The sequence below is a fragment of the Blastomyces dermatitidis genome, assembly GCF_000003525.1.
Source record: "Blastomyces dermatitidis ER-3 genomic scaffold supercont1.9, whole genome shotgun sequence".
NCBI classification, from domain to species: Eukaryota; Fungi; Ascomycota; class Eurotiomycetes; order Onygenales; family Ajellomycetaceae; genus Blastomyces; species Blastomyces dermatitidis.
In genome coordinates, this window is record NW_025544782.1 from 1084311 (window position 1) to 1110629 (window position 26319).

General features: G+C 43.5%; 9 protein-coding genes across 9 annotated transcripts; 7 read left to right on the top strand and 2 right to left on the bottom strand.

Annotated features, from left to right (window-relative positions):
* Window positions 1-1166: 1166 nt before the first annotated feature.
* Window positions 1167-4521, top strand: BDCG_07586 (phosphatidylinositol 4-kinase type II subunit alpha). The gene is made up of 2 exons (XM_045423374.1): window positions 1167-2929; window positions 3002-4521. Exons 1-2 carry the CDS (start codon window positions 1433-1435, stop codon window positions 3887-3889), a joined length of 2385 nt encoding a protein of 794 aa, XP_045278782.1. The 5' UTR covers window positions 1167-1432; the 3' UTR covers window positions 3890-4521.
* A 110-nt stretch (window positions 4522-4631) lies between these two features.
* On the top strand, window positions 4632-8738 carry BDCG_07587 (SNF2 family helicase/ATPase). The gene is made up of 3 exons (XM_045423375.1): window positions 4632-5159; window positions 5349-5816; window positions 5876-8738. Exons 1-3 carry the CDS (start codon window positions 5099-5101, stop codon window positions 8620-8622), a joined length of 3276 nt encoding a protein of 1091 aa, XP_045278783.1. The 5' UTR covers window positions 4632-5098; the 3' UTR covers window positions 8623-8738.
* A 460-nt stretch (window positions 8739-9198) lies between these two features.
* On the bottom strand, window positions 9199-10758 carry BDCG_07588 (uncharacterized protein). Its single transcript, XM_045423376.1, has 2 exons — window positions 10484-10758; window positions 9199-10395 (listed from the first exon to the last, which is right to left on the bottom strand). The coding sequence occupies exons 1-2, from the start codon at window positions 10682-10684 to the stop codon at window positions 9877-9879; spliced, it is 720 nt and encodes a 239-aa protein (XP_045278784.1). The 5' UTR covers window positions 10685-10758; the 3' UTR covers window positions 9199-9876.
* Window positions 10759-10861: 103 nt separating this feature from the next.
* Window positions 10862-11578, top strand: BDCG_07589 (uncharacterized protein; the record flags this gene model as incomplete). The annotated part of the gene is made up of 1 exon (XM_045423377.1): window positions 10862-11578. One exon carries the CDS (start codon window positions 10862-10864, stop codon window positions 11576-11578), a length of 717 nt encoding a protein of 238 aa, XP_045278785.1.
* A 973-nt stretch (window positions 11579-12551) lies between these two features.
* BDCG_17586 (uncharacterized protein) lies at window positions 12552-12872 on the top strand (the record flags this gene model as incomplete). The annotated part of the gene is made up of 2 exons (XM_045426691.1): window positions 12552-12823; window positions 12854-12872. 2 exons carry the CDS (start codon window positions 12552-12554, stop codon window positions 12870-12872), a joined length of 291 nt encoding a protein of 96 aa, XP_045282218.1.
* A 512-nt stretch (window positions 12873-13384) lies between these two features.
* On the bottom strand, window positions 13385-16509 carry BDCG_07591 (uncharacterized protein). Its single transcript, XM_045423379.1, has 4 exons — window positions 16137-16509; window positions 15982-16073; window positions 15456-15815; window positions 13385-15305 (listed from the first exon to the last, which is right to left on the bottom strand). The coding sequence occupies exons 1-4, from the start codon at window positions 16445-16447 to the stop codon at window positions 15103-15105; spliced, it is 966 nt and encodes a 321-aa protein (XP_045278787.1). The 5' UTR covers window positions 16448-16509; the 3' UTR covers window positions 13385-15102.
* BDCG_07590 (uncharacterized protein) lies at window positions 13676-14589 on the top strand (the record flags this gene model as incomplete). Its single annotated transcript, XM_045423378.1, has 4 exons — window positions 13676-13735; window positions 13825-13911; window positions 14161-14185; window positions 14390-14589. 4 exons carry the CDS (start codon window positions 13676-13678, stop codon window positions 14587-14589), a joined length of 372 nt encoding a protein of 123 aa, XP_045278786.1.
* A 446-nt stretch (window positions 16510-16955) lies between the features above and the next one.
* Window positions 16956-17511, top strand: BDCG_07592 (uncharacterized protein; the record flags this gene model as incomplete). Its single annotated transcript, XM_045423380.1, has 4 exons — window positions 16956-17003; window positions 17117-17130; window positions 17214-17445; window positions 17503-17511. The coding sequence occupies 4 exons, from the start codon at window positions 16956-16958 to the stop codon at window positions 17509-17511; spliced, it is 303 nt and encodes a 100-aa protein (XP_045278788.1).
* A 1513-nt stretch (window positions 17512-19024) lies between these two features.
* Window positions 19025-20793, top strand: BDCG_07593 (uncharacterized protein; the record flags this gene model as incomplete). Its single annotated transcript, XM_045423381.1, has 2 exons — window positions 19025-20104; window positions 20149-20793. The coding sequence occupies 2 exons, from the start codon at window positions 19025-19027 to the stop codon at window positions 20791-20793; spliced, it is 1725 nt and encodes a 574-aa protein (XP_045278789.1).
* Between the last annotated feature and the right edge of the window lie 5526 nt (window positions 20794-26319).

Here is a 26319-nt window from a genome sequence, read left to right on the forward strand (position 1 = left end):
AACTTGTTCTTCTGTCAGTGATATTGCATATTTCACATTGATCTTGTCTCACAGAGCTGCAGCATTGTCAGCTTTCAAGGTTTTAATAGTAATTTGAACATTTTCAACAAGACTCAATAGCATACATCTATATAGAGACTTGAAATGAATTCTTCACTTCTCAGAGTTGATATGATATATAAAAGAGAATTCTCATTGAGTTCTCAATAGAATGTTGATTTCATCAATAACTTCTGCATCAGTTAATATATCAACACATCAGGCTTTATAATTAGAGCTATTAAATGTGATCACTGATTTAATGTCTAGTACATATTTGACTTTCTTCTGATATTTCTGTAACTCATCTCTTGTAGTGTCTCTTTATGCAGAGACAGATATAGTGAGATATTGAGCAGTTTCAGCTGCAGTTATCTGATTCTGTAGCATCATCTGTATAAGATTCATAAGATTGTCTGCAGTGCAATAGATAGATTGATTTGAATCACTATTAAAAGTCAGCATTCTGAGAGTGAGAGATGATGAAGAATTCAAAGAATTGAAATAAACAGATTCTGCAGATGAATGTTAACTCTGCTTTTCTTTGTTCTGAAGTTTCTTCATTGTCTCATCATCATCAAATTTCATACTTTGATGAAAACTGATCTCAGTCTTATCTTGCAAGTTAGAAGCTTTCTCATAATGAGTGATCATTCTATCAATGAGTCATCTAGTGAAGTGTGTGATTCTGAGCCTTGAGCTGAACTCTGAAGTAACAGGTGTATCACTCATATTGAGGTGGCTCTGCTTCTTCTAGACATATAAAAAAAAAAAAAGGTAAAAAGTGATATCCTTTACAATGAAGAACACACTTTCTCAAAAAAAAATAAAGTATATGAATCTGCTGACTGACAGATTCAGAGAAAATGGAATATCTCTAATAAAGAGTGAGAGTCTTTCCAAAAAAAGGTGAACTATCTGTGTCAAAAATATGTTGGTATAATATTCTAAAAAGAAAAACATGCCATCCGGGCTATAACCTGTAGAATAGTTGAAGGTTGTATTGATAGATCTATCTACAGGAACATAATATAGTGGTGGGTCACGTGATCTAGTGGGATCGCTAACCGCAACGGCCGTAAGGGCCAACACTTCCATCCTTACAAGATCGATGTGTAAATTAAATAGGAGCATTTATTGATCTTCATGCTTCGGCTGCTAAAAAAAAACTCGACGACCGCTTTATTATCCTGATTGCGTATAACATATTTTGCCCCTTGTTGCTTTCCTCTACTTGTAATTGGTTATGTCAAAAGCGTCTTGAATTGTTGAATGCGTGATCTTCTCCGGAGTGTTGCCGCCTCATCCCTCAATGAAGCTACGTTCTGTTGTGCCAAGTATTTATTTGACCTTCCCTTACTCCTAAGAACCGCCCACCCATTTCTTCCTCACAATGGCGCCCAAGAAACATCGTCCTGCTACATCCGGCTATGAGCGCCTTGCTCAGGCTGATGAAGAAAGAGATCATGACTTTTACGACTACTCCGATGATGAGGACCCCTTCGCCGCGCCTCCTCGCCTCTCCACCTCCGCCCCCAGATACGCCCCTATTCATTCCCGCCCCCAGATGCATGCATCAGGACGGTCTTCACCAACTAGTTCCCGGCACCGCCCAAATAGATCTCGAAGGCGTGTGCGGAGTAATTCCGGTGTGGATATAAAGGCCATCAATATGCGGCTTGAGAGGTGGGCGGAAGAAATCGCCGCCAAGTTCAAGATTCACAAGGTTAAGGGAAAGACTGCCTCGGAAGAGAAATTGGAGATACACCACTCCGTATTTCAGCCTCCCGATGGAATTCGCCCAGTTACGTCAGAATCCCTCGAACATGACCCTGCAGATGCAGATCGGATGACCAAGGAGGAATTCGAAGCTGTTGTCGATAGCGTGAGAACTGCAATCGAGTTAGGGGTACACCCGAAGATGATATCACAGGGTAGCTCGGGGAGTTACTTTGCAAGAAATAGCCAGGGGAAAGTCGTGGGTGTTTTCAAACCGAAAGATGAGGAACCCTACGCATCACGAAATCCCAAGTGGACGAAATGGATACACAGAAATTTGTTCCCCTGCTTTTTCGGCCGAGCTTGTTTAATTCCTAATTTATCTTACGTTTCCGAGGCCGCTGCCTACGTCCTTGATACCCGCCTAAAAACAAACCTTGTCCCCTACACCGACATCGTCTATCTATCCTCGAAATCCTTTTACTACGACTTCTGGGACCGTCGGAGTGCTTGGGGTAATAGGAAACAGTTGCCGGCAAAAGTTGGTAGCTTTCAAGTCTTCTTGAAGGGCTATAAAGATGCCAACATATTCCTCCGTGAGCATCCCTGGCCCGATCAACATAACTCCGGCTTCGCTGCAGGGGATGCACCAAGGAGGAAGAAGCGTCCTTGGAATGAAGCATGTCGACCATCCGGCACCCAGTCCGATGACGAAGATGAATATGAAGACCGTCATTTCTCCCCATCTCCTTCGCAAGAAGAGTCCCCCCATCCTCGGTTTTATTGGTCCGAGAACCTCAAGCAAACCTTCCGCGAGGAGCTTGAAAAGCTGGTTATCTTGGATTATATCATGCGTAACACAGACCGTGGATTGGACAATTGGATGATAAAAATCGACTGGCAGACTGAGAATGTCTCTATCGTTGCTGAACCGCCAAAGGTAAACGGCACAAACCATTCGGATGATGATGACCATACGCCCCCGCCACAGCCTGTTTCTTTAAGCTCGGATCGTCTAGGCTCAGGCATTCGGCCATACCGGCGCCAGGAAACGATGGTTGCTGTTAGCCGGTCAGCGACACCGTCCAATGCGCCAGATCTACCCCACCCCAGCATATCCATCGGAGCTATCGATAATAGCTTATCGTGGCCCTGGAAGCATCCTGATGCCGTAAGTTGAATGCCGTCAGTATTTGCTTAAGCTATGAGAGCGGCATACTAATATTTTAATTTTATGAAACAGTGGCGAAGTTTCCCCTTTGGTTGGCTTTTTCTTCCTGTTTCTCTCATCGGTCAGCCGTTCTCGCGAAAAACTCGAGACCATTTCTTGCCTCTCCTTACGTCGACCGCCTGGTGGAGCGGCACACAAACTGCTCTGCGGCGGGTCTTCAGTCAGGATTCCGATTTCAAAGAGAGCATGTTTGCGCGACAAATAGCAGTTATGAAGGGTCAGGCATGGAATGTGGTCGAGACTCTCAAACAACCAGACCATGGACCCCTGGAGCTTACGCGAAGAACACGAGTATGCGTCTGGGACGACCTGGTCGACATCCCCGTTGCCATCCCGCTCCGCGTCTCTTCTACCGAAATGCAGAAGCGACGAGAGCTAGATCGCGAGCAGGAGGAGATGGATATCAGCACAGCCATATCATCCAACTCTGGGCCACACCGTGATCTCTTAAACCTAGGCTCACCATCCCATGAACTTCCCAACCCTAACAGATTCGCGCTGTCCCGCGATGAGAGAGGCTCCGCAGACTCCAGCGGCAGAAGAGAAGTGGCGGGCAGCCCGACTTCGCTTGGTGGTTTTAGCCATAGCAACTTTGACGGGGTAGACGAAGACAACGAGCGGGATCTCACAGCGAGCTGGACAGCTGCTCCCGTCCGCGCTACTGCATCTAACCCATCGAGGCCCAAATTAGGTGTCGATTCCAAACATGCAGCACATAAAAAGAACGCCGCATCCTTTACTCATCGGCGGGGCAGCGTGGCGTTTATGTTCGGCGGCGATGATCTTGAAGGTGACCTTGGCTACGCGGCGGCGGAAGAGATGGAAGGGAATGAGCGCAAGGTGATCGTCGAGCGACTCGAGGCTGTCAAGAGCAAGAACCCGGTTTTCACCTGGTGCTGAACAGGAAGAAGTGCAATCTAATGATTATAAACATTTATTCCTTTGCTCATTCACATACATGGTTTTGGTTGGGCAAAATGCACCTTTCAGTTACCTTAATGTTCTCTATTTTGTTCCCGCCTTGCCCCCCTCTCTCCAATGCGGGGGGTTTCTTCTCCCAATGATATGTCTATCTCTTTATTTCGCATTTCCCGTTTTACGTTTGTCATCCATGTCTAGGATATACAATTGGGGTCATGGCATGAGCATATGGAGTTATATTAGCGTTGTTGGCATGTTCCACTTTCCTGTCTTCTTTGCTTTTCTCTTTCTTTTCATTACGGTCTTTTATTAAAGGGAGGATTCTTTATTTTTGACCGGCTTGTGGTGGAATTAATAGAAACCTGCCTTCCTTGGGTTCGCCAATATCGTTTCTTATTCGTGGTGTTTTCCGGGTGGTATCGCAAGCATGCCCAAGATACATAGCTCTTCAACTTTTGCCTTCTCGATAATGTCTTTCCATTTTTTGCCGAATTATATTTATATCTTATTTCCTTCTACTAACCTAGAATATGTATATACGTACATAATATTAAATAACCCAATACTTTCCCTGTTATCAAGTCTATTCTTTCCCCCGCAAAATGTCTGCGTATCTATCTTTCTTGGCCGAGTTTAAATATCCGCCTATACCTATTTAGGTCAGGTCACATGCCACTCCGGCTTATCTTATCTGCTAGCGCCATCTCGACTCTTTCCCCCATATATATCCCAATGCGTCATTCCACTCCCCCTTCCAGATTCCTCCAACATCGCCAATCACCTCCTACATCTATCACGGTGTCTATCCGGACTGACCAGTGAATGAATGGCTAAGCACATTTCATCCAAAGCATCACTGGCCAGATTGAGGCGGAACTCAACACACTGCGCGTGCCTTTGCCTCCCTCGCTCGCTCGCAAACTGAGCTTCTCGATTCAGTCTGCCATCGAACTGGTCTCGAGTCCACCTCCCCCTTCACCTAACCTTCACATCCTTTTTCTTTTTCCTGATATAATCTGCGGATGCCTTCTCGACATGAGTTGTGCTACATACTTTTCCTTAAACTTTTCGTGTTTTTCATGTTTTAAATTTTGATTTCGCTCCTTGCGGCAGCTTTCCGGATCTTTCGAGGCCAATTTCCTTGATACACATCCCGGACGAAAATCGAAAATACCTCCCTGAGTTAACATGAATTCTTCTGCGGCAGTCCTGCTGGACCCGAAAGCTTTTAAAAAGCAGCCGGCGAAAAGTATGTTTGCATTGCGCTCAGTTTCCTTTCTGTCTCACCTCTTGTCTCTCTGTACGGCTGGGTCGCAAGCTCTGAACGCATTTTCTTTTGTTCACATCTCATATAACGACTCCCCCTTTTTGTTACCCTCTTAAAACTCCACTTACTCCGTCCGGTTCCCATGCTCACTTCGACTTTTTGTACACATAGGCTCAAGCTCCAGCTCTCCCCGACCCGCTAGTGCGCCCTCGGGAACAGCCTTCGATCCCAGAGTGTTATTAAGCCCTCGAAGCTTGAAAGCGCGCAAGCCAGGAACAAATGCTAGTGCACCAGTATCTCAGACGCCTACTACTCCGCAACACAGCAGCGATAACCAGAGCTATTCTGCCTCGGCTGGAAACGCGAGTGATTCCCAAAGCGAGAAGACGGATTCAACGCGTGGGTTGGAGCCGAGTCGGTTTGACCGTCATAGAACTATGATTGAAAATATGTATGGGGTTGAAGAGCGCGGAGTTCAACCACAGAAACGGATAAAACGCGACGCGAATCGCCATGCTAGTAGTTCGGAGCAGAAGTTCGCTTCCAGTGCTAGACGGGGGCTGGCGGATTATATGAAGGAACGTTCGGGAGCCAGTACTCCGTCACTGTCTGAAGTGGCGATGATAGATCTTACAAGAGGTAACCACCTCCAGCGCGTTCCTCGATGAATTATATATTTGTGCTAACAATTAACCTAGATGACAAAAATGAAGATGACGATGTGGTTTTTCTTGGTAATAAGGATTTAGGAATGGAGGAGGTCTGCTATGGAAGAATTGAAGGCGCGATGGTTTACGCTCACCAAGTTCCTCGTTCAATGAAGTCGGTTTTTGGCGCCACATCATCTGATTGGCCCTCTATTCGATGTCAACTTTTTCGTACTCGCGGCCCAGATACAAGGATTGAGGTTGCAGACCCTTCACAAAATGTATTTGGGATCATTGACCATCGAGTTTCAGCAGCCTTAGTGCCGCTTCTGGACTCGACAATCTTCAAGGTGCGGACTCAAGCTCGGCTCGACGTCCGCAGGAAAAAGGAAAACGAATGGCCGGGGCAAGCTTGCTCGGAGATATACCGCATAACTATAAACCTCTACGGTCCCAGGAAGATGGCCGACGGGATCGGGAAGCATCTTGGCCAGAAGAACGTTTGGCTAGGGACGCCCAACTCAGTTGAAGCTGGGATGTCGACCTACAACCCCCATGCCGAGAGACGCCTTGTTCGAGCGGCGAGTACCGCGAATCGACTTGCAGTCCAATCAGAAACACGGACAGCAGAAGAAATTAACAGTGCTGTCACGAAAATGCTCGATCAGTTGACTAGCGCTGAAAATATTCCGCAAATGGAGCCGCCTGCTTCGATAAAAACGCCTCTACTTGCACATCAGAAACAAGCGCTGTGGTATATGTTACATAAGGAAAAGCCCCGAACGTTTGGTGAAAAGGAAGAGGAAAACAATTCTTTATGGAGGATCCATTACCAGTCGAACGGCCAAAAGTGCTATCGCGATATTATCAGTGGTGTTACGTTGTTCGAGGAGCCACCACAAGTTTATGGAGGCTTATTGGCGGATATGATGGGTTTGGGGAAGACGTTGAGTATTCTATCGCTTGTCATATCTACCCATCTCGAGTCATTAGAGTGGGCATTACACACCGTCGACAAGAGATTATTGAACAATCCTGCAGCACGGAATGTAAAAAGCACCCTTTTGGTTTGCCCTCTAAGCGCAGTAGGGAACTGGGTTAACCAGATCGAGGAACACCTGGAGGAGGATGCTCTGTCATATTATGTCTTTCATGGACCTACAAGAACAGAGGACCCGGATGAATTATCAAAGTACGACCTCATCATCACTACTTACAGCACAATACTCAGTGAACTATCTGGCAAAAGCACGAAGAGAGGAACTAGCCCTCTCACCCGTATGAACTTGTTCCGTATCGTTCTCGATGAAGCACACGCTATCAGAGAACAAAGCGCTGCTCAATCCCAGGCTATATTTGCGCTAAATTCTCAATGCCGTTGGTCGGTCACTGGAACACCGATCCAGAACCGACTAGAAGACTTAGCGTCTGTCACGAGGTTTTTGAGGCTCCATCCGTACGTGGAGAAGGCTCAGTTTGCGGCTTACATTATTGCTCCATTTAAGTGTGAGAATCCGAAGGCAATCCCGAATCTCCGCATGCTCGTTGATTCGTTCACTCTCCGCCGCGTCAAAGATCGCATTAACCTACCACCTCGCCATGACAAGGTCATCACCTTGACGTTTTCGGAGCGCGAAAAGATGCTCCATGAGTTCTTTAGAAAGGAGTCTAACGTAATGATGAATGTAATTGCTGGCGAGAGCAAAGAAAAGATGCGAGGGAAAATGTATCATCTAGTTTTAAAGGCGATGATGGTTCTGAGACAAATTAGTGCTCATGGAAAAGAACTCCTCGATCAACAAGACCGGGACAGGTTTAAAGGGTTAAGTGCCACTGACGCTATTGATTTGGAGCAGCCAACTGACGAGGATTCTTTAACCGTCACGGAGAAAAAGGCATATGAAATGCTCGCCCTGATGAAAGAGTCGGCCGCAGATGTGTGTGCAAGATGTGGAAACACCATCACGCTCCAATCTCCAGAAGATAGCCCGAGCGATAAAGATCCACTCATGGCAGCCATGCTACCATGCTATGATACTGTTTGCGCAGAGTGCTTCCCGCCAATTCAACAAGTTTTCAATGAAAACGCAGGCAAACGATCCCAGCTTTGCTGCACATTCTGCAAAGGCCTAATTCCCGTAACATATTCAGCCATTACGTGTCGGGGCTTTGAGAAATTCCAAGCATCCCAATTATCCACAAGACATAATCCCAAACAAGCTAAGAAATTCGGCCAGTACGAAGGACCGCATACAAAAACCAAAGCGCTCATCTCACACCTCCTCGACACAGTGGAAGAAAGTAAGAAAGCGCCCGATGAACCCCCGATCAAAAGCGTCGTATTCTCCTCCTGGACATCGCACCTGGACCTAATCGAAATTGCACTAGAGGATAACGGAATCACTACTTTCACTCGCCTCGACGGCACCATGTCTCTCAAACAGCGCAATGCCGCCCTCGACGAATTCCGCGACAACAACGACATCACCGTCCTCCTCGCTACTCTAGGCGCGGGGGGCGTCGGGCTAAATCTCACCTCAGGATCTAGAGTGTACATCATGGAGCCGCAATATAACCCAGCAGCGATTGCGCAAGCTGTGGACCGGGTTCATCGCCTAGGCCAGACGCGTGAAGTGACGACCATCCAGTTCATCATGAAGGATAGCATTGAGGAGAAGATTGCGGAGCTGGCAAAAAAGAAACAGCAGATGGCAGATATGAGTTTGAATCGGAGCAGGTTGGATAGGAGGGAGTTGCAGCAAGAGAGGATGAAGGAGTATCGGAATCTGTTTACGTGAAAGTGAAGCTTGTGGTCTGGCTTGCCTCGCTTTTTACGGTCTTACTTTGCATGTGGGATCATCGAACTGGATTCCCGCTTTTTTCTTTTTTCTTTTTTCTTTTTTCTTTTTTCTTTCTTTCTTTCTTTTTTTTTTTTTTTTTTGCTTCCCCTTCTCCTTCTTCTCCTTCTTCTTTTGTTTTATAAAACTCCTTCGCATCTACCACGACTCACGACTCATACACGACTCACGATCGCACCGCGTCCGAGGGTGCTAGTCACCCACTCACATACATCCATCCATGGGCAACAATTTTCACATTACCTTCAGAAAAACATCACCCTTTCCGGCGCGTGAAACAAGGAGCCACAATTCGGATTCCGATAGATGATAGATAGAATATGGCTATGTTTGGCTGGCAGAGATTTAACCGCATTTATCTGGATTTGTTATCACTTGCCTTCGAAAAAGACTTTTCTTTCTCCTCTCCTTTCCTCTTCCTTTCACATCATTTTATTTTATTCTAATGTTTTTTATTCCCAAATTCACGATTAACATATACCCAGAATACTTTTTGTTTTCTTTTCCTTCTTCTTTTGCTGTTTCATTTTCACTTCATTTTATATTTTTTTCATCTTCGTATCCCTTTTGTATGCACATGTACATGTACATCCCATTCCAAGACCTTTTACATTTGTTTGTAACACCTCTGCCCATGGCGGCGCGCTTTTAACTTTGGCGGGCTAATGATTTACTCTCGAATTCGCAGCTTATTTCATCATTCCTGCCCGATGATGAACTATTTGATAGTCCTGTGGATTTTTGCTTCTCGAAGTCTCACTCCTACTCTTAGGTTCGTTCCACATAGATAAATAGATATCTGGAACAAAAAAAAGTGAGGTATCTCGGATTGTTTACCCGATCCCTCTTGTCTTCTTATATATCAATTTACAAGCAACGGAATCATGTATTTTTATCATTAGATATTGACGACATACTGCCATATCTCGTGGACTAAGTCCACGGGGATCTCTCACTCAGGAAGGCAGTGCCAATGCCCTATAAATTTTAGTGTCAATAATAGGAAAGCAATGAATATCCAACAGGTCAAAGGAATCCCATCCACAAGCAACCACAAAAGAACGCACCACCACCATCCATCCAACGCCGTCCGTACTATTTATTTAATAAATCCCCTCCTGCCAAAGAAAGTTACCCATAAACCCAGAAAACTCCAAAAACGACCAACCACCCTCCCCGAAGAGTATCGTTCCCTTACCACCTCCCCTCCACAGCTCCCAACAGCTCATCAACCCTCTCCCCCAACCTCCTCATCTCCCTCCTCTTCTCCATCCTCTCCGCCTCCACAACCCTCAACTCCTCCGCTAGCCGCCTAATCCTCTCCTCCTGCTCCGTCTCACTGCTCCCCACCCCAGGTAAAACGCTGATGAGGTACTCAATCTGCTGCTCTTTGACGATTAGGTCACGCGCTAGCTCGCGCTGTCGTAGCGCAAAGATCTCGGGGGTATCTGGGGTGGGTTCTGCTGGAGGCGATTCTTCTTGCTGGGCTTGTGCTTCTGCGGCTGCCGGGGTGGTGGATTGTTGGGCTTGTGAGGAGGCAGCGGCTCCACTGGTGCCTTTGGCGGTGGTGGATACAGTAGTTGTGGGAGGAGGGTTTTTGGGAATCTTTTTCAGTTGTGGGATTGCGGTTGGGACGTTGGAGGGTGGGGTTGCGGCGGAGTGGTCGTGGTATGTTGTTAGGTAACAGAGGGTGGCGTAGAATTGGGTTGCGAGCTAGATGCAGGTGATTTAGCTTTGGTTAGATAGGACTTCTAATTTTTTTTAGTTTTTGGTTTATATCTGTGGAACGGATTAGGTATACCTGGTCCAAGCATGTTTGGAGCTGTGTGAGAATGTCTGCCATCGTAGCTGATGTGGTGGTGGAGCGGAGAGCGGTAGCTTCCCTCGCTAGTAGTTGAGGATGGTGGGCTATTATTTTGAATATGGATAAACTGAGATTAAGCATATACAATTGTTTATCGCGATACGCATAGAACTGCCCGTTTCGTGCGGAGTTCGTCATGCGGAGTGAGCAATGTGATATCAGTTGAGAATGCGACGGGGAAGAATGATGAGGTCAGCAGCTGAAGCTCTGAGCTCCGGCTTGGCAACGGTCTGAACCTTCGATGCGCGACAAAGCAAGGGAGCTAATAGGACAAAATCTTTCCATAAAACATTATTCTCACCTCCAACTAATCCAATGATACATATACGTCCCTTTCTACTGTCCTCTCGGCTATCTGCCCGCACTCCTCTACAGTGTGCTTACCGGTTATTCTCCGATATTCCCGCTCCGCCCATACCCCCGGCTTCCCCGACCTCCCAGCATCATGACCTCCCTTCATTCCTCGACTACGCCGCGAGAACTTCTCTAGACCCAACAAGTACCACGTACGTCGGTACACACTACGAATACACTGTCCGTCAGGCCCTCCGCCGCTGGGCTCTCGACCTGACCCGCATAGGCGGCAGGCTAGACTCCGGCATAGACCTAGTGGGCAGCTGGCATCTTCCGGACGCAAACTCACAACCGCTACGCGTCATCGTACAATGCAAGGCTCTGAAAAACAAAGTAGGTCCGAACGTGGTACGGGAGCTAGAGGGAACTTTTGCAGGAGCACCGGTGGGATGGCGCGGCCAGGGAATACTGGGCATGCTCGTAAGCTCGAGGGAGTCTACGAAGGGGCTGCGGACTGCGCTGTTGAAAAGCAGGTACCCCTTGGTATGGATTTTTGCGGAGTTAGATGGTCGTGTTCGGCAGGTTTTGTGGAATAAAAGGGCGGACGATGCGGGCTTGGCAGCATTGGGAGTTGAGGTTAAGCATGCAGGGGAAGTGCAGGAGGATGCTGACGATAAGGTTGTGTCTGTAACCTGGAATGGAGAGGAGATTAAGGGTCTTCCGGAAACGCTTGGATGAGTGCTGACGACTTGCCTACAATGCTTATCTGGCCCAAGTGATCACCGTGCTCAGGGTCGTTCCCGCAGTTCAAGCAGCTAATACTGCTTCGATCGTTCCCGAAGAAATCCCGGACCCTTAAAATGGGGTGATACATTACCACTTTCTCAGGTGTATCATTTTAAAGGTACCTGATTCTCTGAGTATTGGATATTAACCGTGCCATGCTTACTCACTCTCTGTAGTGAGTGCGCCACAGCGTACGGAAAACCACACTGTAAAGAAAATATTTTCAATATCTTCATTCTTCATCTTCAAATAATCATCATTAATTATAACCATGCCTAAATCTTCTAATTACACTGAGGAGCAGTTGCAAAGAGCTGTTGACGCGTACAAAAGCAATTCAAAATTAAAAATCACATCTCTGTCGCGAGAATTCAAAGTCTCATATGTCACCTTGTATGAGAGAATCAATGAGAAGAAATCAAGGACTATGAGGGTTCCACTGAATCAAGCATTGAATGACAGTCAGGAAGAGGCAATTAAGATATGAATTCATCAGTTGAACATTAATTTTTGCCCATTCATCATCGAGCATATTGTGAACTGCATGTTGAGACAGCATCATACAGATTCAGAGACTGCACCTCCCACAGTAAGCAAGATATGAATATATTGATTCATCAAACACCTGCCAGATTACAAACAAGTCAAGCAAAAACCCATGAATTCAAAATGATGCCCTGGATCTCAACATATACAATGATGATGATGATATATGCAATCACTTTACCCCGCCACCTGCAGATTGATCATCAACTGCCTTCTCACAATTAACCTTCTCAGAGATGGTTGCAAAACTATGTCATCAAATCAATACAGCAGTCAAGACCTTAGAAGATGTGAAGGATATTCTTACACCTGGTTTGACAAGGCAGTTGAACAAGATCTTCAAGGGTAGCATGATCCAGAACTTCAGGCAGAATTGAACATGCACTGTGAGAATGAACTTGCAGATCATTATCAAGCAAATAGACATCAGATCATCAAATCCTCCCACAGGCAGGTGCAAGTAGATGGAGTCCTCACTATTAAGGATGCCAATCGCAAGATCGCGACCTGTAGAGCAGATGAGATGAAAAAGATGTTCAATAAGACTCTTCAATTGATTGGAATCAAATCTACAAAATCTACAGTCACTCAACCACAACAAGATAATTCTATAGAATCTCAACTTACAGTGGATTCTACACCTTCTAATGAGTATATAGATAATCTTTATATTATAGATAGATGTGATGGTGATTATTAATTAATTTTTGAAGATTACTATATTCAAAATATTTTCTTTACAGTGTGGTTTTCTGTACGCTGTGGCGCACTCACTACAGAGAGTGAGTAAGCATGGCACGGTTACTGGGAAAAGAAGATGAGCGGCGCACCAGAACGCGCGCACCCGCACATACAGATGTGCAAACACGCAAGACCCTGGAAATTATATCAATACAACTTGAAAGAATAGGCCAGCTCTGGGAAAAGGAGATAGAGGAATGGAGAGCACAAGGCGCATTGCAATCCACCGGTTGCAGAATAGCACCACGGCAATGCAACATCATCTGAGGAGGTCTAGCCAGCTTATTGAGAAGGAAGATATTCTGTTCAGTTCTTGAATAGGGTTATGACACCCTCGAATTGGCAAAAAGGGGGTTATTTACAGCGGCACTAGCGCCGAAAGCCCGCAAACTCCTCTGGCCAATTGATAAAATTCAATCTTACAGCGGCATACTACTATCCAAACAGACAATCTTAGTATATTGCCCAATATCTGTCTATCAATATGTAACTATTTTTTTAACCCAGGTTGAGTTTTATTGGAATCCTCCTAACCACGCTACGCTACGCGACGCTAATCTTCTACAACCGAGGTAACTTAACTATCTTTAAGGAAACGAGCGAGGTAGCAACACTACATAAACCAATGAGCTTTTCTTTCACCGAAGCAATACCAACTCCATTGAATAATTAATCCAAAAAATTACTCTGATTGCTATATTTCACTTTGCACAACGACCCATACCCACATATAGACAAAACGTAAAGAAAAAACGAATCACGATGTCAACAGCATACAAAACCACCGCTGCTATGTTCGCACTGCTCGCAGTTGGCCATACGGTATGTGGTTATATAAATATAGTAATTGATACCTATTGAATAAGGGTGTCTTGATAGCTAATTATTTAACCCCTTCCTTAATTATATAGCTTGCGAGCAAATCGTTCATGAGTGATCCGCAGTTCAAGGGCCTGCCACGGCATGTGGGCGCCTTTTCGAGAGCTGGGTGGTATCAGGTATGTAGTAGCTTTTCTTTTCTGATTTATTTCGTTTCAAGTTGTCGGAATTATTTCCGTTTGGGGCTTTTGGGTCGTCTGAATCAGGCGAGTATGTGGAATGATTTATTATAAGGAAGACAAGCTGGGATCCCCATATCCTTCATTTTGATGTCTTGTTTAAGATAATCCATTTGGTTTTGTTTCCTACATAATATCATAAGAATGCAAACTCGAATTTAACTAATACCCGAGTATCGGCATTCACAGGGAAGCATCTTCTTTCTCATTGTTGGTAAGTTTTATCTCATACAGGTTCGAAAGGGGGTATCATAGTCATCCATACACGGCGCCTGTCTGCCAGTAGGCTTTCATCGCCGACAAAAACGGCGATAAAAAAGGAAAAGAAATGAAAAGAGAAATTCGCCCAGAAAGAGCCGATAAAAACGAAAGGGACATATCCCCATTCTTCCTCCCTAAACTAACCCGCCATCGATAGCATTAACCAACTACCGCTGGTCCCAATCGGCGCAGGGTGCCCTATCCGATCCAATTGAAAAAGGCATCGCCGCTCTAACGTCCATCCTCTGCTTCGGTACATCCGCATGGTACAACAAGAATGGTATTAGAGACACAGCAGCCGTTGTTGGGTTTGCTGGCATGGTGCAGAGTTATGCTGCTTTTCTCTCGAAAGCATGAGGGATGGGATCGGGATCGGGATGTAGCTAGTTTCGGTAGGTGTATAGCATCAACGAATTAAGGGGCTGAATGGAGGAATTTTCGCCATGTATGCATGTTTGGGTGGAATACGAGGTTTCAAACTGATCGCGCGTTACGCATCTCCCGCTTTTGTATATTGATAAATCCGCTGTTCTCGTTTGTGGCGGAGTTGATGTACAGAGTATTTTTTTTCCCCTCTTCGCTACCTTCCTCTTTTTGTAAATGTCGTGGTCATAGCACTAAGGTATAAATAGCGGAGCTAGACAAAGCGAGAATAGACGACTGAAATTAATGCGCACGAGCACCTCGCGACCTTCAAGGAAGGTAAACCATCTTTTGTACCTAGAAAGCCCAATTCCAACCGTAAATAGGGATAATTTCTCTTCTATTCAACCCTTTAAGTGCGAGGAGATAGGGATAGCGGGGGTTGCAATATCAAACAAGTTGAAATCCGTGAATATCGTAGAAGCTGGCAAAGTAGTCGTTTCATCATCATTGATGCCATCCAGGAACGGGCCAGCCGTTCTTACCACCACCCTTTTCCGGCCAGCCATCGGGGACGCGCGAAATGTTGGGGAGAATATATCTGTTCTCGCACCTGACAACAGTGTTGCAGGTCAAGTTGCACAGCCCAAATGTCATACAGTAGCACTCTGCTGCTGGGGGACAGTAGACTGGTGGCATTTGCATGATGACTGTAGCAAAGCTATGTTAGCCGGTATGTCACCCAATATATATACCTAAGTATAAAAGACGATAATGCCAGATGGAATGGGTATTAAGGGAGAAAAATGGAAAAGAAGAATAAAAATGAAATGAATAAAAAGTATAAATTCGACACATACTATGCCACATATACTCCATAACACGCCCACAAACCGCATCAGGAAGATCCGTCTCCATGACCCAGCGTCGCATCAACTTGTAGCTCTCCTTGGACCTTTTCCTCACCTGGTCCCTAGTCACAGCGAACTGCGACGAGCACGGCGCCCCGACAACTGACGGAACAGGGGAATTTGGAAGCATTTTTTGAAACGCAGCCGCATACGCGGCCTCTGAACGTTGGCGATTTTCCGGGCCCACGTCTGTAGGATTTAAGGGGTGTAATTCTGCAGGACAGCCTGGAATCCACGTGCAGCGGAGGGGCGCATAGCCAACTTTGTATACATGCTGGAGGCGGAGAGAATGGATGATTGGAACAGCATCTTAATAGCAATGGGTTAGTTATGTTAGTTTGGCACATGAATTATGTATTTGCGAACTTGATGCCCTTAAAGGCTTAAAAAAAAGAAGAAAAAACAAAAAGAGGGAGAGGGAGAGAGTGAGAGGAAGAGAGAATTGCAGGGCATGCTTGTTGCAAGCAGTTCATACCGTAAACCGGATCATCGTTATGCCACTGATATCGATTACTATGCATAAAGATCATGATATCTGGGAGGTTATCATAGTGATCAATAATATAGCTAACCATCATCACAGAGTTAGAAAATACACAATATCTGGGGAAAAAATTAACATTTACTGACGTCAGATACACCATTGACTCCCTAGCTTTATTCACCGGCACGGTCAATTCTGCTCGTGGATTATCCACGACATAGATGTTGGCATGCCAATCTGAGAGATGTTCCCCGACCCACGTAGTATCATCCTCCTTCAGACTTGCGACAACTATGTCTTTGGACCTAACGAGCTCAATAGACTGTTTCCATGATGGGGGGAGTGTCGATGTAGAACTTATAGTATCCATACACACGTAATATACCGACATAAACAACAACGATAGAGCCAAGAGCGGCCTTGAATTGGACCTGCAAGAACGGATAAGCGCGTTCATTTAGCCCAGAGTGTAGAAGAAATATAAAAATTAACTCTTCAAAAACATTTCGCTAACTATACTTTGGCCATTTGATATTTACAAGAACTAACAATATGTCTCGCAGATGTTGTTGCTATGGAAGCCAAATTAGGGCTTGAGGTTGTCACATGATCCAGCAGTTGCCCGCCCCCGCCGGCCCCAAGTGGCGTTGCCGTAGCGAAGGCTCCGCCTACACGTGATCTCATATGTGATACCTAGGTAATGTCAATGTTGGATGTCTGAGTGGTTGTATTATTAATAATTGGTTCTATCTAGTGTGGGTTAATATGCTTGGTGCGGGGCGCTAGTCCGTACTAGGAAGCCTAGGGCTCCAACACCCCGCATTCCCAATGACAATGAATGAGCCTTTGGAAATAGTTCTGAGCAATCTTATTCTTTTTCTATCTCTTAAAAGACTGATACCTTATAAAAGAACTGCTACACATCCTTTCTCCTATTAGACTACTCCGCAAACAATCTGTTCATCATGCCGAGAAAATCGCCTGGAAATAATACAGCAGTAAATACCAGAAAGGTAAGTTTTAAGTTCTACTTCCAGAGCAACCCTCATGTTGATCTTCGCAGCTGCTTGTTTAACTACTTTTTACATTACTACTGCAATAAAGAAGCTAAGAATGGTTCTTCTAGTCTAATGTGACCGGGTATGCCAACTTCTATTCACGTACTCTATGGGCAAATATGAACCTATACTTAAAATGTTTAACTATTGATATCTTTCCCACAGGACCACCACCACCACCACCACCACCACCACCGACAACAACAACAACAACGTGACTGGAGAAGGTTCTTGCAGTGGAGGCAACAAGGTTCACAGCAAGGCTAGAATCGTTAAGGACGGATGGGGTAGTCGTGCCAACTTCCAAGCTTCATTTGGACTGTGTATGGGCCCCGACAGTCTTGAAGAGGGGAATCGTATTTTGGACGCTTTCCAAAAGCATGACAAAGAGAATGAAGTATGTATTGCATTTTTGCCTTTGTGAATAACTAGCTAAATGCCTATGTATTATTAGCATGCCTAATGCACATACTATCGTGGAGTTCATGTTTGAGCAGCCAGGGATAACCTCCGCGGAGGACAATTGGGCCTACCCCTACCATAGCCATCGGGATTTGTCTGGTTTCTCCTTTCATCAATCCTGAAACAGTTTAATGAGTACACTGATCTTGAGGCAGTTTTAACTGACTCGGCACTCTTCCAGCTCATATCTGCTTTCAGTGATTTTTGTGATATCAATCTGTCATCTTTGCTGGGTTTGCTCTCAAAGGTATATTTTATCCTTGAATGTTGTTTGGGATCTTTTTTTACACTTGGCTGGTATAGGCTTCTTGTAGACTCAACTTCAAAATGTCTTAAGAAAAGAATGCTACTTCTTTGTTAATTGAGAAGACTGTGCTGAAGCCTCATCTAAAGCCTCATCTGAAGGAATTTATCTGATATGTTCATGCTTCATTCTTTCATAACTTCATACTTAATAAGTTATAGAATAATCAAGCATGAAATCACAGAAGATCTGAATACATATCTGATAATTGCACATGCAGTCTTTGATAAAATTAAGTCTAAGAGTGATAAATAAACATCTCAATCAGTTTAAAGACTAATATTCATCACATATTATCATCAGATAAGATGCAGAGATTTGATATTTTCAGATACTATCTTTAATACTCTGAAGATGATATATCTTAGTAATTTCATACAATGAGTTAAGAAAGTCAAAGAAAGTGAAGAAAAAGATTATCTATATAACAGATAAACTTGAAGTACTCATAATATGAAGAGAAGACAATGTAATTCTCTTAAATACAATACTATACTAGGGCTGCTTGACACTGTCTCTTCAAATTAAGAGATTCTGAAGTAAATTTTCTGCAGAGACTCTGTGGCGGGCTGCGCCCGATCAATCATATAGACTATTCCGTTACACTCCATAGATTCTTCCGCTCCACTCCATAGATTCTTCCGTTCCACTCTCGAACACGTACGCTCCGATTCTCGGCCATTCTCGATCGCCGATCCTCGGCCGCCACGAACGCGTATAGATTCTTCCGCCCCGAAGCTCCACCGCGTACGCCACCACATATGTGTATAAATATCCACCCCGATCGCTGATTCCTACACTTTCTCTTTCTTTCCTTCTCTAATGTTTTTCTCTTTTGTTATATAAGACCTATATCTTAATGCCGATCTATTCGGCGTAGGCCCCTTACACTATAAAAACGTTCATCGTCTCCTTATTAGGAAACGATTATCCACGCATCGTCTCCTCATTAGGAACGATTATCCATCGAGAGATATCCGAACGCGTAACGACGCGTAAGAAATAGAGAAACAGTCAAACAGTTAAGCGGACACCGAGTCCCCAGATAGTCCCCAGATAGAAGCTTGCTCGCCAGTCGCCCTGGCCCCGCAACAAGATCTTACGAAGAGAGTAAGATCTTACAAGAGAACGTCAGCGAAAGACCCGAGAGTCCTGACACCCAGACGTATGAGATATTCATACGATTACACATCCGACGATCGATACAACCATGTCTAACGATAATATGGAACCCTCGAATGCGAGCATAGACGCGATGCCACAGTGGCTCCGAGCAATGTTGGAATTACAACAACAAATAGCTGATATGCATGCAACTCAACAACTCCAATACGAAGAGATCCAACGGTTAATCCATGCGATTCCAACATCTACAGAATCGAATACAAAAGCGCCGAAAGAACGCTTAGGTGCTCCCGCGTATTTTGATGCTTCCGACCTCACTCTCTACTCATCATGGAGGATGGAAATGCTCGCGAAACTGAGTGTAGATGGAGATGCTATCGGTTCGCTAACCAATCAAGGTTGGTATATCAATGGACGATTGAAAGATCGCGCGAAACAGAAGTTCCATCCATGGATGGAAGCATGTGAACCAGCGTTGCGAACGCCTGACAACATCATGAAACATCTTGATGTCCTGTTCCAAGACACTGCCATGCAACAGAAAGCATTAGATTGGTTACAGAGCGCCCGACAGAGGAACACTCCTCTTACAACATTCATCCCTGACTTCAACACCAAGATCCTAGAAGCAGGTGGTCAATCTTGGGAGGATCGAATGAAGATTAGCATGCTCAAGAAGGCATTGACTTTCAAACTCTTACAGGCCCTTGTAAGTGTAGATGAAGACCAGACTTATGAAGGCTTCTGCACACAGCTCCGGACATTGGACGACCGTCTTACCAAGCTCAAGAGTATACAGAACAGTGGCAGAAGACATTACATTCCAGCCACTCACACACCTGCGCTGAAGAATAACAACAATGATGCAGATGCTATGGCCTGGGTAGACTCAAATGTCTATGCACAAGCAAGGGTCTCCGCCGTCCGAACAGGCTTCCAGGTCCCTGGGATCACTCCCGAAGAAGTCGCCGATCGACGTCAACGTGGAGTGTGCATCAACTGTAACCGATCAGGACACATTGCTTCCAACTGCCGATCGACCTATGTGCCTCCATACTCGAGAGAAAGATCAGTGCCTCCTCGTTCGAAGGATGGATCAGCGCCTGTCCGCGCCAACCACGTTACATTAGAGGAAGATTCGGAAGATAACTATGAGGATGCCCCGGTGAAACAGGGAAAAGATTAGCTCCTGTCCAAATTCGCAAACAGGAGCTTGAAGAGGTCGCTATCAATGGACGAGATGCCGTTTCAACAGGCGTAAGCCCGTTCTTCCTTACACACGGTTATCACATGGAAGTGTTGGATCTCCTAGAGACCACACAGTTCACACCGGACCCCCGCAGTCCGATCCAGATCGCCGACAATATAGTAACGAAGCTCCGAGATGCCCGCGATTGGGCAGAGGCCTCCATGGCAACTGCGAAACAAGATCAAGAGGACCGAACCAATGTCCACCGAGACCCCGCCGAACAATATAAGATAGGAGATCTGGTATGGTTGAATCTTAAGAACATACGAACCACACGTCCATCTCGTACGCTAGATTACCGCCACGCCAGGTATAAAGTGATAGAAGTCCTAGGTAGCCACAACTACCGCCTTGACACACCACCAGGGATCCATGATGTATTCCACACAAGCTTGCTCCGCCGCGCCGCCACCGATCCGTTCCCTTCTCAGCTGACTTCTGACTGGCAGCCACCAGGCATCATAGGAGAAGATAATGAGCTTGAGTGGGAGATTGAGGATATCCTCGATGAGAGACCCCGCGGCCGCGGCCGGCAATATCTCGTGAAATGGGGATCAACCGACCTGGACTCCGAGTTCCGCGTTATCCGAAACAGCGGCCCTTGACCGATGAGAACTGCTTCTAGAAGGGGGGGGCTAATGTGGCAGGCTGCGCCCGATCAATCATATAGACTATTCCGTTACACTCCATAGATTCTTCCGTTCCACTCTTGAACACGTACGCTCCGATTCTCGGCCATTCTCGATCGCCGATCCTCGGCCGCCACGAACGCGTATAGATTCTTCCGCCCCGAAGCTCCACCGCGTACGCCACCACATACGTGTATAAATATCCACCCCGATCACCGATTCCTACACTTTCTCTTTCTTTCCTTCTCTAACGTTTTTCTCTTTTGTTATATAAGACCTATATCTTAATGCCGATCTATTCGGCGTAGGCCCCTTACAGACTCTACTCAAATATTCAGAAATTGAATTTAATAATTTCAATGAAAAATTAAAGCAGTATTCTTCAGATGTGTATTGAAATACATTCTCTCTTCTTTCTCTATTCATCTCTTTTCCTAATACTCAATGTTTTCTTCAGTACATCCTCTCTTAAAGAAGTTACATTCAAGCATCAAGGCTTTATCCCTTCTCATTCTTCCAAGAGAAATAATAGGTGTTCTTTGTTACCAGGACGATGATGGCATTGGAATAATGAATCTCTCCTTGGGTCGCCTCCAACATCTTACGGCAGGGACGGGAGGGAGCCCCGGAGGCGTACCCGGCTGTTGTCGTCGAGGCATCAAATGAGTTGTGGTTTCTGCTTCAGCTCCAAGTGTGCTTTCTTCTGAAGACATTGTGATAATGAAGGTGGGGCAATGGCCAGGATGAACCCATAACTATTCTGTGGAAGGTGTAAAGCTTGTATGATTGAAAGGTTGCTAGCTTTGTGAGAAGTTATATGGTGGAAGGATTAGTAAGCCAGATCACGTGATCTGACACCCCCACTCACCAGAGTAACTATACACAATGCTATATACAAAATTCGCCTTCAAATCAAGTACAGGTACAAAAAATGACTGGAAAATGTGAAGTAATGAAAAACCAGTCATAATATACATCATTTTTTATCCCTCTATTCCCCTATCTTCTTTATATTCTCTTTCCAATGTATATATTTCAATGTTCCAAGTGGTTTAGTAAGCTCATCCGCTGTGTTCTCAGCAGATGGAACATATCAGATAGATATCTTGTTCTTGCAGACAAGATTCTGAAGAATGTGGAAACAGACCTCTATATGCTTTAAGTGGTGTGGAATTGCTTTGGAAGAGGATAGCTCTATGACAGACTTATTATCAGCATGAATTGTATAAGCCAGTCCATTGACTGTGGTGGGAATGGGGTGATCATCGGCATCCAGATTGTTGAAGCAGGATGGGATGAATCCAGCATCTTCTAGAAGCTCTCAGAGACAGACAAGCTCATATGCAGCCTTAGAGAATGCAATATATTCAGCCTCTGTTGATGACTTGGAGACCTCTGTTTGCCGGCAGCTCCGCCATGCAACGGGACCACCTGCCATGTAGATGATATAACCGGTGGTTGAACGGGATCCTGGATCCCTACCAGCTCAATCAGCATCTGTGTATGCTACAGGTTCAATTTCGGCACCTCTGTGATAGGTTATACCCTCATTGATTGAACCCTGTAGATAACAGAGTGTACACTTGTATGCAGCTCAGTTCTTTGATGTAGGCCGGGAGCTGAATTGTTCAAGGAATTCTGCGGTGAAGCTCATATCAGAATGTGTATTGAATGCCAGATATTGCAGGGATTTGATACTGAATTGATAGAACTGTAGAGTAAATTCTACTGTGTATGCAATCAGTTTCTCATCATCATTCATGAAATCAACATTCTTCTTCATAGAAGTAGATGTAGAATGACAGTCATTCATTGAGAACTTCTTCAGAAGATTTCTTATAAAGAGGGGTTGAAACAATGTCAATGAAGTTGAATCTCTATCAATCTTCATTTCTAGATAGCAGTTGAAATCCTCTACATCCTTGATCTCATAATTAGCAGCAATTTTGACTTTGACCCAGTTCAGGTCTTCAATTTTCAAGTCATAGAGGTGGACATCATCCATGTAGATGATTATATAGACCTGTCTTTCATTGTGAATAAATAGTTCAGTATCATAGAAACTGATACAGAAGCCTGAGTGCAATAGCATCTTTCACAGCTCTTCATATCATAAGAGTGCTGCTTGCTTAAGACTGTAGAGTCTCTGCATCAACTCACACACAAGATCATCACAGTCTTCACAGAATTCTGTGAGTTGATTCATATATATTCATTCATCAGCAGGCAGTTGAGCATTTAAAAATGCAGTCATCATATCAATCTGCAGAACATATCATTCTCAGAATGCTAAGATCATCATGAGAGCTCATGAGATGAATGCAGAGATAATGAGTGTAAAGATTCTTGAGTAATTGACTCTCTTCTGTTGAAGATTTCTGCAGACAACTCAGCAGATCTTATAGTGAATAACATCACTTATATTATTGAACTTTTTATCAAATACTCATTAGCTGTGAAGAACACTTATTTGTGATGTTCTCTTAATCAGTTATCAGGTCTCTATCTGTTTCAAACAGTTGATCTCTTTAACATAGGTCTTGTAATAATACTTTCATTTCATGGAAGCTTTGATGCATGTGAGGTTTTTCAGAATCAGAAGTGCAGCAATCTCAGAATCAGTGAATAGGTCTTCAAGACTGTTCTTTACTGAAGATTCTCTCACTGTTGATTCTCTCACTATAGTGATATTTCTTATAGATGTTGAAGAGTCATTAAATTCAGCTGTGAGTTCTGAGAAGTTCAGTGTATTCTGCACTAAAAAGATAGATATTCTCACAGAGATATCATAGTCAATTCATCAATTATTAGTGAGTACAAGAAATAATGAACACTCAGGTTGAATTTTCTCATCAATGTATAAATCAGAAATTGCTGCAGTCTCTTGACAGACTGCAGTGAGTAGGTCTGATATCACTGAAGAAATCATCACAGCTGCTTTACAGACTGCATTGAGTAGAATCTTTGAGTTGTACATTGTAGTCAGTATCAATGAATCAGCAAGATGAAGATTCTCACAGAAGACTACATCTTTTGATATATATAAACATCTGTTGAAGAGGTTCATCAATCTATAATTAATAAAATCATCATAACTCACAAAAATCAACTCTTTGAAACAGGAAGTCATCTTATTGATGAGCTTGAGAACTATCTTCAAGAATGCTTTGCAACCTCATCAGTGAATGCTGTGTGCAGAAGATAGAGCTTCAAGTCAGGCCTTATATAATGTAATCAGCTTTGTATTTTCAGGGCCTTCATACAATATTATTAAGATTGACATAAGATTAAGCAGCTCTGTGACTGCAATAACTGTCTCACTTCACATCTTTTTCAGAGCTGAAGAGTCTATTAATAGTGATCAAGACTTCTCAATGATTAAACTGATTGATTGTTCAGATACTTCATCTTACTGTGAAGTATGAGAGAGAGTCAGCTCTCATTTTATATCTTCACTGAGCATGTATGCTGTGGCTGTATTTGAATTCAATTCTTCACAATCTGAGTGAATAATTGCAATATCACATCTCAGCAGATTCTTGATGAATTGATTGAAGATTTGTAGATATCTCAACATCTCATCTTTGCATTTCAATAGAAATATTCATCTCATACAGATGATATTATCTGTTATCATCATTGTAAGCTTCTTGCCGGTGTAAGATGATATATCATTCTCAGTTTCAAGAGTCTCATCATCACTGAATATATTCACTCAAACCTTCAAGGTCTTGCAGATGACATGACATGGTGTGGAATCCTTGTAGAAAGTGTGTTTCTGTTTAGACTTAACACATATGACACAGAATGATAATTTCTTCAGGTCAATAATGATAATATCAAATCACAGATTTCTGGTCATTTTTAATATACTATTTTCATTGATATGATTAAGTTAATGATGCTACTCATCTATCAGAAGCTGTTTCAGAAGAACTGCAGATAATTAAGATGAAGATGAGATAATAAAGAAATCAGTATCTGAATTCTTAAAGTTGATTAACTGTTCAATCTTCTCACAGCTGAAAGACCTCAAAGATTCAGCATTCAGATTGTAATCTGTTGAGATTGTCTTTGATTTCAGAACAGTCACATATGTCACTGCTTCATATATTAAGTTGTTCATTATCTCATGAAATATCAGTAAGCTGTTGAATAGAATGTAAATATTATTGTGAGACAGATTGATGTAGAAGATATCACTGTTGATAGATGATAGAAACTCAAAGTAGTTCTCAGCATCAACTTGCATATTATGATAAATATAGCTCTGACATTTCATCAGCTCAGCAGAGATCAGATTTGTGAATAGCTCTGACATATAGTATACATGATTGAATTCTATCAATCTTTCACTCACTGAGATGAATACAGTGCTGACACTCTGAATCTTTATAATGATCTTGTTGATCACTTGAACTGTTAAATCATTGATTGCTATAAGTTTCAAAAATCATGATCTATCACTCACTATGTGACATTCAGCGTCACTATCTCATATAGTGAGAGAATTCTTATAAGATTTTATAAAACAGACTGATACATTGATAATCTCTGTAAGGTTTGTCATCTGATAGATGTCTGATTCATCTGTAATGAATAGTTGAGTTCTACTCTCACTATTATTCTTTTTCTTCTTTTTCTTGAATTTCTTTATTCTCACAGCATTGTTTATTCTTTAATTATTCAGAGCACTGTCTGAATTGATTAATTAACAGGTGCTAAAGTGAGATCTCTCATAATCAGAATATGTAGATGAATTTCTCAATCTCTGATGATTTCAGAAGCTCTCTTGTATACTGCTATGACTATGTTCAGTACAGTCTTCACAGGCCGGATTCAATGTATTATTATTCAAATTGATAGATGTAGTGATCATTATATCTGTTATAGCTGTTATAGCTGTGTTGATCACAGAATCTATATTCTGCAGATTCTTTTTATCTTTTGAAGAATCAAGCTGTGAACAGATCTTCTTTATGAGAAGATTAATATTCAATATCACAGCTGTGAATTTGAAATTCTGTATCTTCTCTATCTTCTTCTGAATATAATTTCTTCAATTGTTGAGTAGAACTGAGTAGAAGATATCAAATATTCATACATCTGAGAGAGAAGCATTCAACATCTTTAATTTCATAATGACAGACTGAAACTTATTAAAGAATGTGTGTAGATTGATGACCTGTGTGCTATCAAGAGATATAAATTTCAGAACTGTCTCACAGCATAACTGTGTTTTAAGAACAGAGTATTTCTGTTCAATCGCATTTCATAGAGTATAGATGATTCAATTTTCATCATACTTGAAGAAATATGATCTGACATCTGCACTCAAGAAGTTTGAGATGAATGTGTAGAGTCATTGATTTCTGACATCTCAGAATAATACTCATTTATTATCTCTTTGTAGAGAGTTCTGAGTCTGTCATTTCTCTATTATATATCAGCACTGTGTATCAATCAGTTTCAATTTTATGAAGATGCTTCATATGATGTAAT

What these genes read in the sequence shown, in the direction of transcription:
- BDCG_07586 (XM_045423374.1), top strand. Translation starts at nt 1,433, where the DNA reads ATGGCGCCCAAGAAACATCGTCCTGCTACATCCGGCTATGAGCGCCTT. An exon ending in CCTGGAAGCATCCTGATGCC is followed by an intron (nt 2,930 to 3,001) that starts GTAAGTTGAATG and finishes TTTATGAAACAG; the next exon opens with TGGCGAAGTTTCCCCTTTGG.
- BDCG_07587 (XM_045423375.1), top strand. Translation starts at nt 5,099, where the DNA reads ATGAATTCTTCTGCGGCAGTCCTGCTGGACCCGAAAGCTTTTAAAAAG. An exon ending in TAAAAAGCAGCCGGCGAAAA is followed by an intron (nt 5,160 to 5,348) that starts GTATGTTTGCAT and finishes TTGTACACATAG; the next exon opens with GCTCAAGCTCCAGCTCTCCC. An exon ending in GATGATAGATCTTACAAGAG is followed by an intron (nt 5,817 to 5,875) that starts GTAACCACCTCC and finishes CAATTAACCTAG; the next exon opens with ATGACAAAAATGAAGATGAC.
- BDCG_07588 (XM_045423376.1), bottom strand. Translation starts at nt 10,684, where the DNA reads ATGACGAACTCCGCACGAAACGGGCAGTTCTATGCGTATCGCGATAAA. An exon ending in TCCAAACATGCTTGGACCAG is followed by an intron (nt 10,396 to 10,483) that starts GTATACCTAATC and finishes ACCTGCATCTAG; the next exon opens with CTCGCAACCCAATTCTACGC.
- BDCG_07591 (XM_045423379.1), bottom strand. Translation starts at nt 16,447, where the DNA reads ATGAACGCGCTTATCCGTTCTTGCAGGTCCAATTCAAGGCCGCTCTTG. An exon ending in GAGTCAATGGTGTATCTGAC is followed by an intron (nt 16,074 to 16,136) that starts GTCAGTAAATGT and finishes GATGATGGTTAG; the next exon opens with CTATATTATTGATCACTATG. An exon ending in TATGGAGTATATGTGGCATA is followed by an intron (nt 15,306 to 15,455) that starts GTATGTGTCGAA and finishes GCTTTGCTACAG; the next exon opens with TCATCATGCAAATGCCACCA.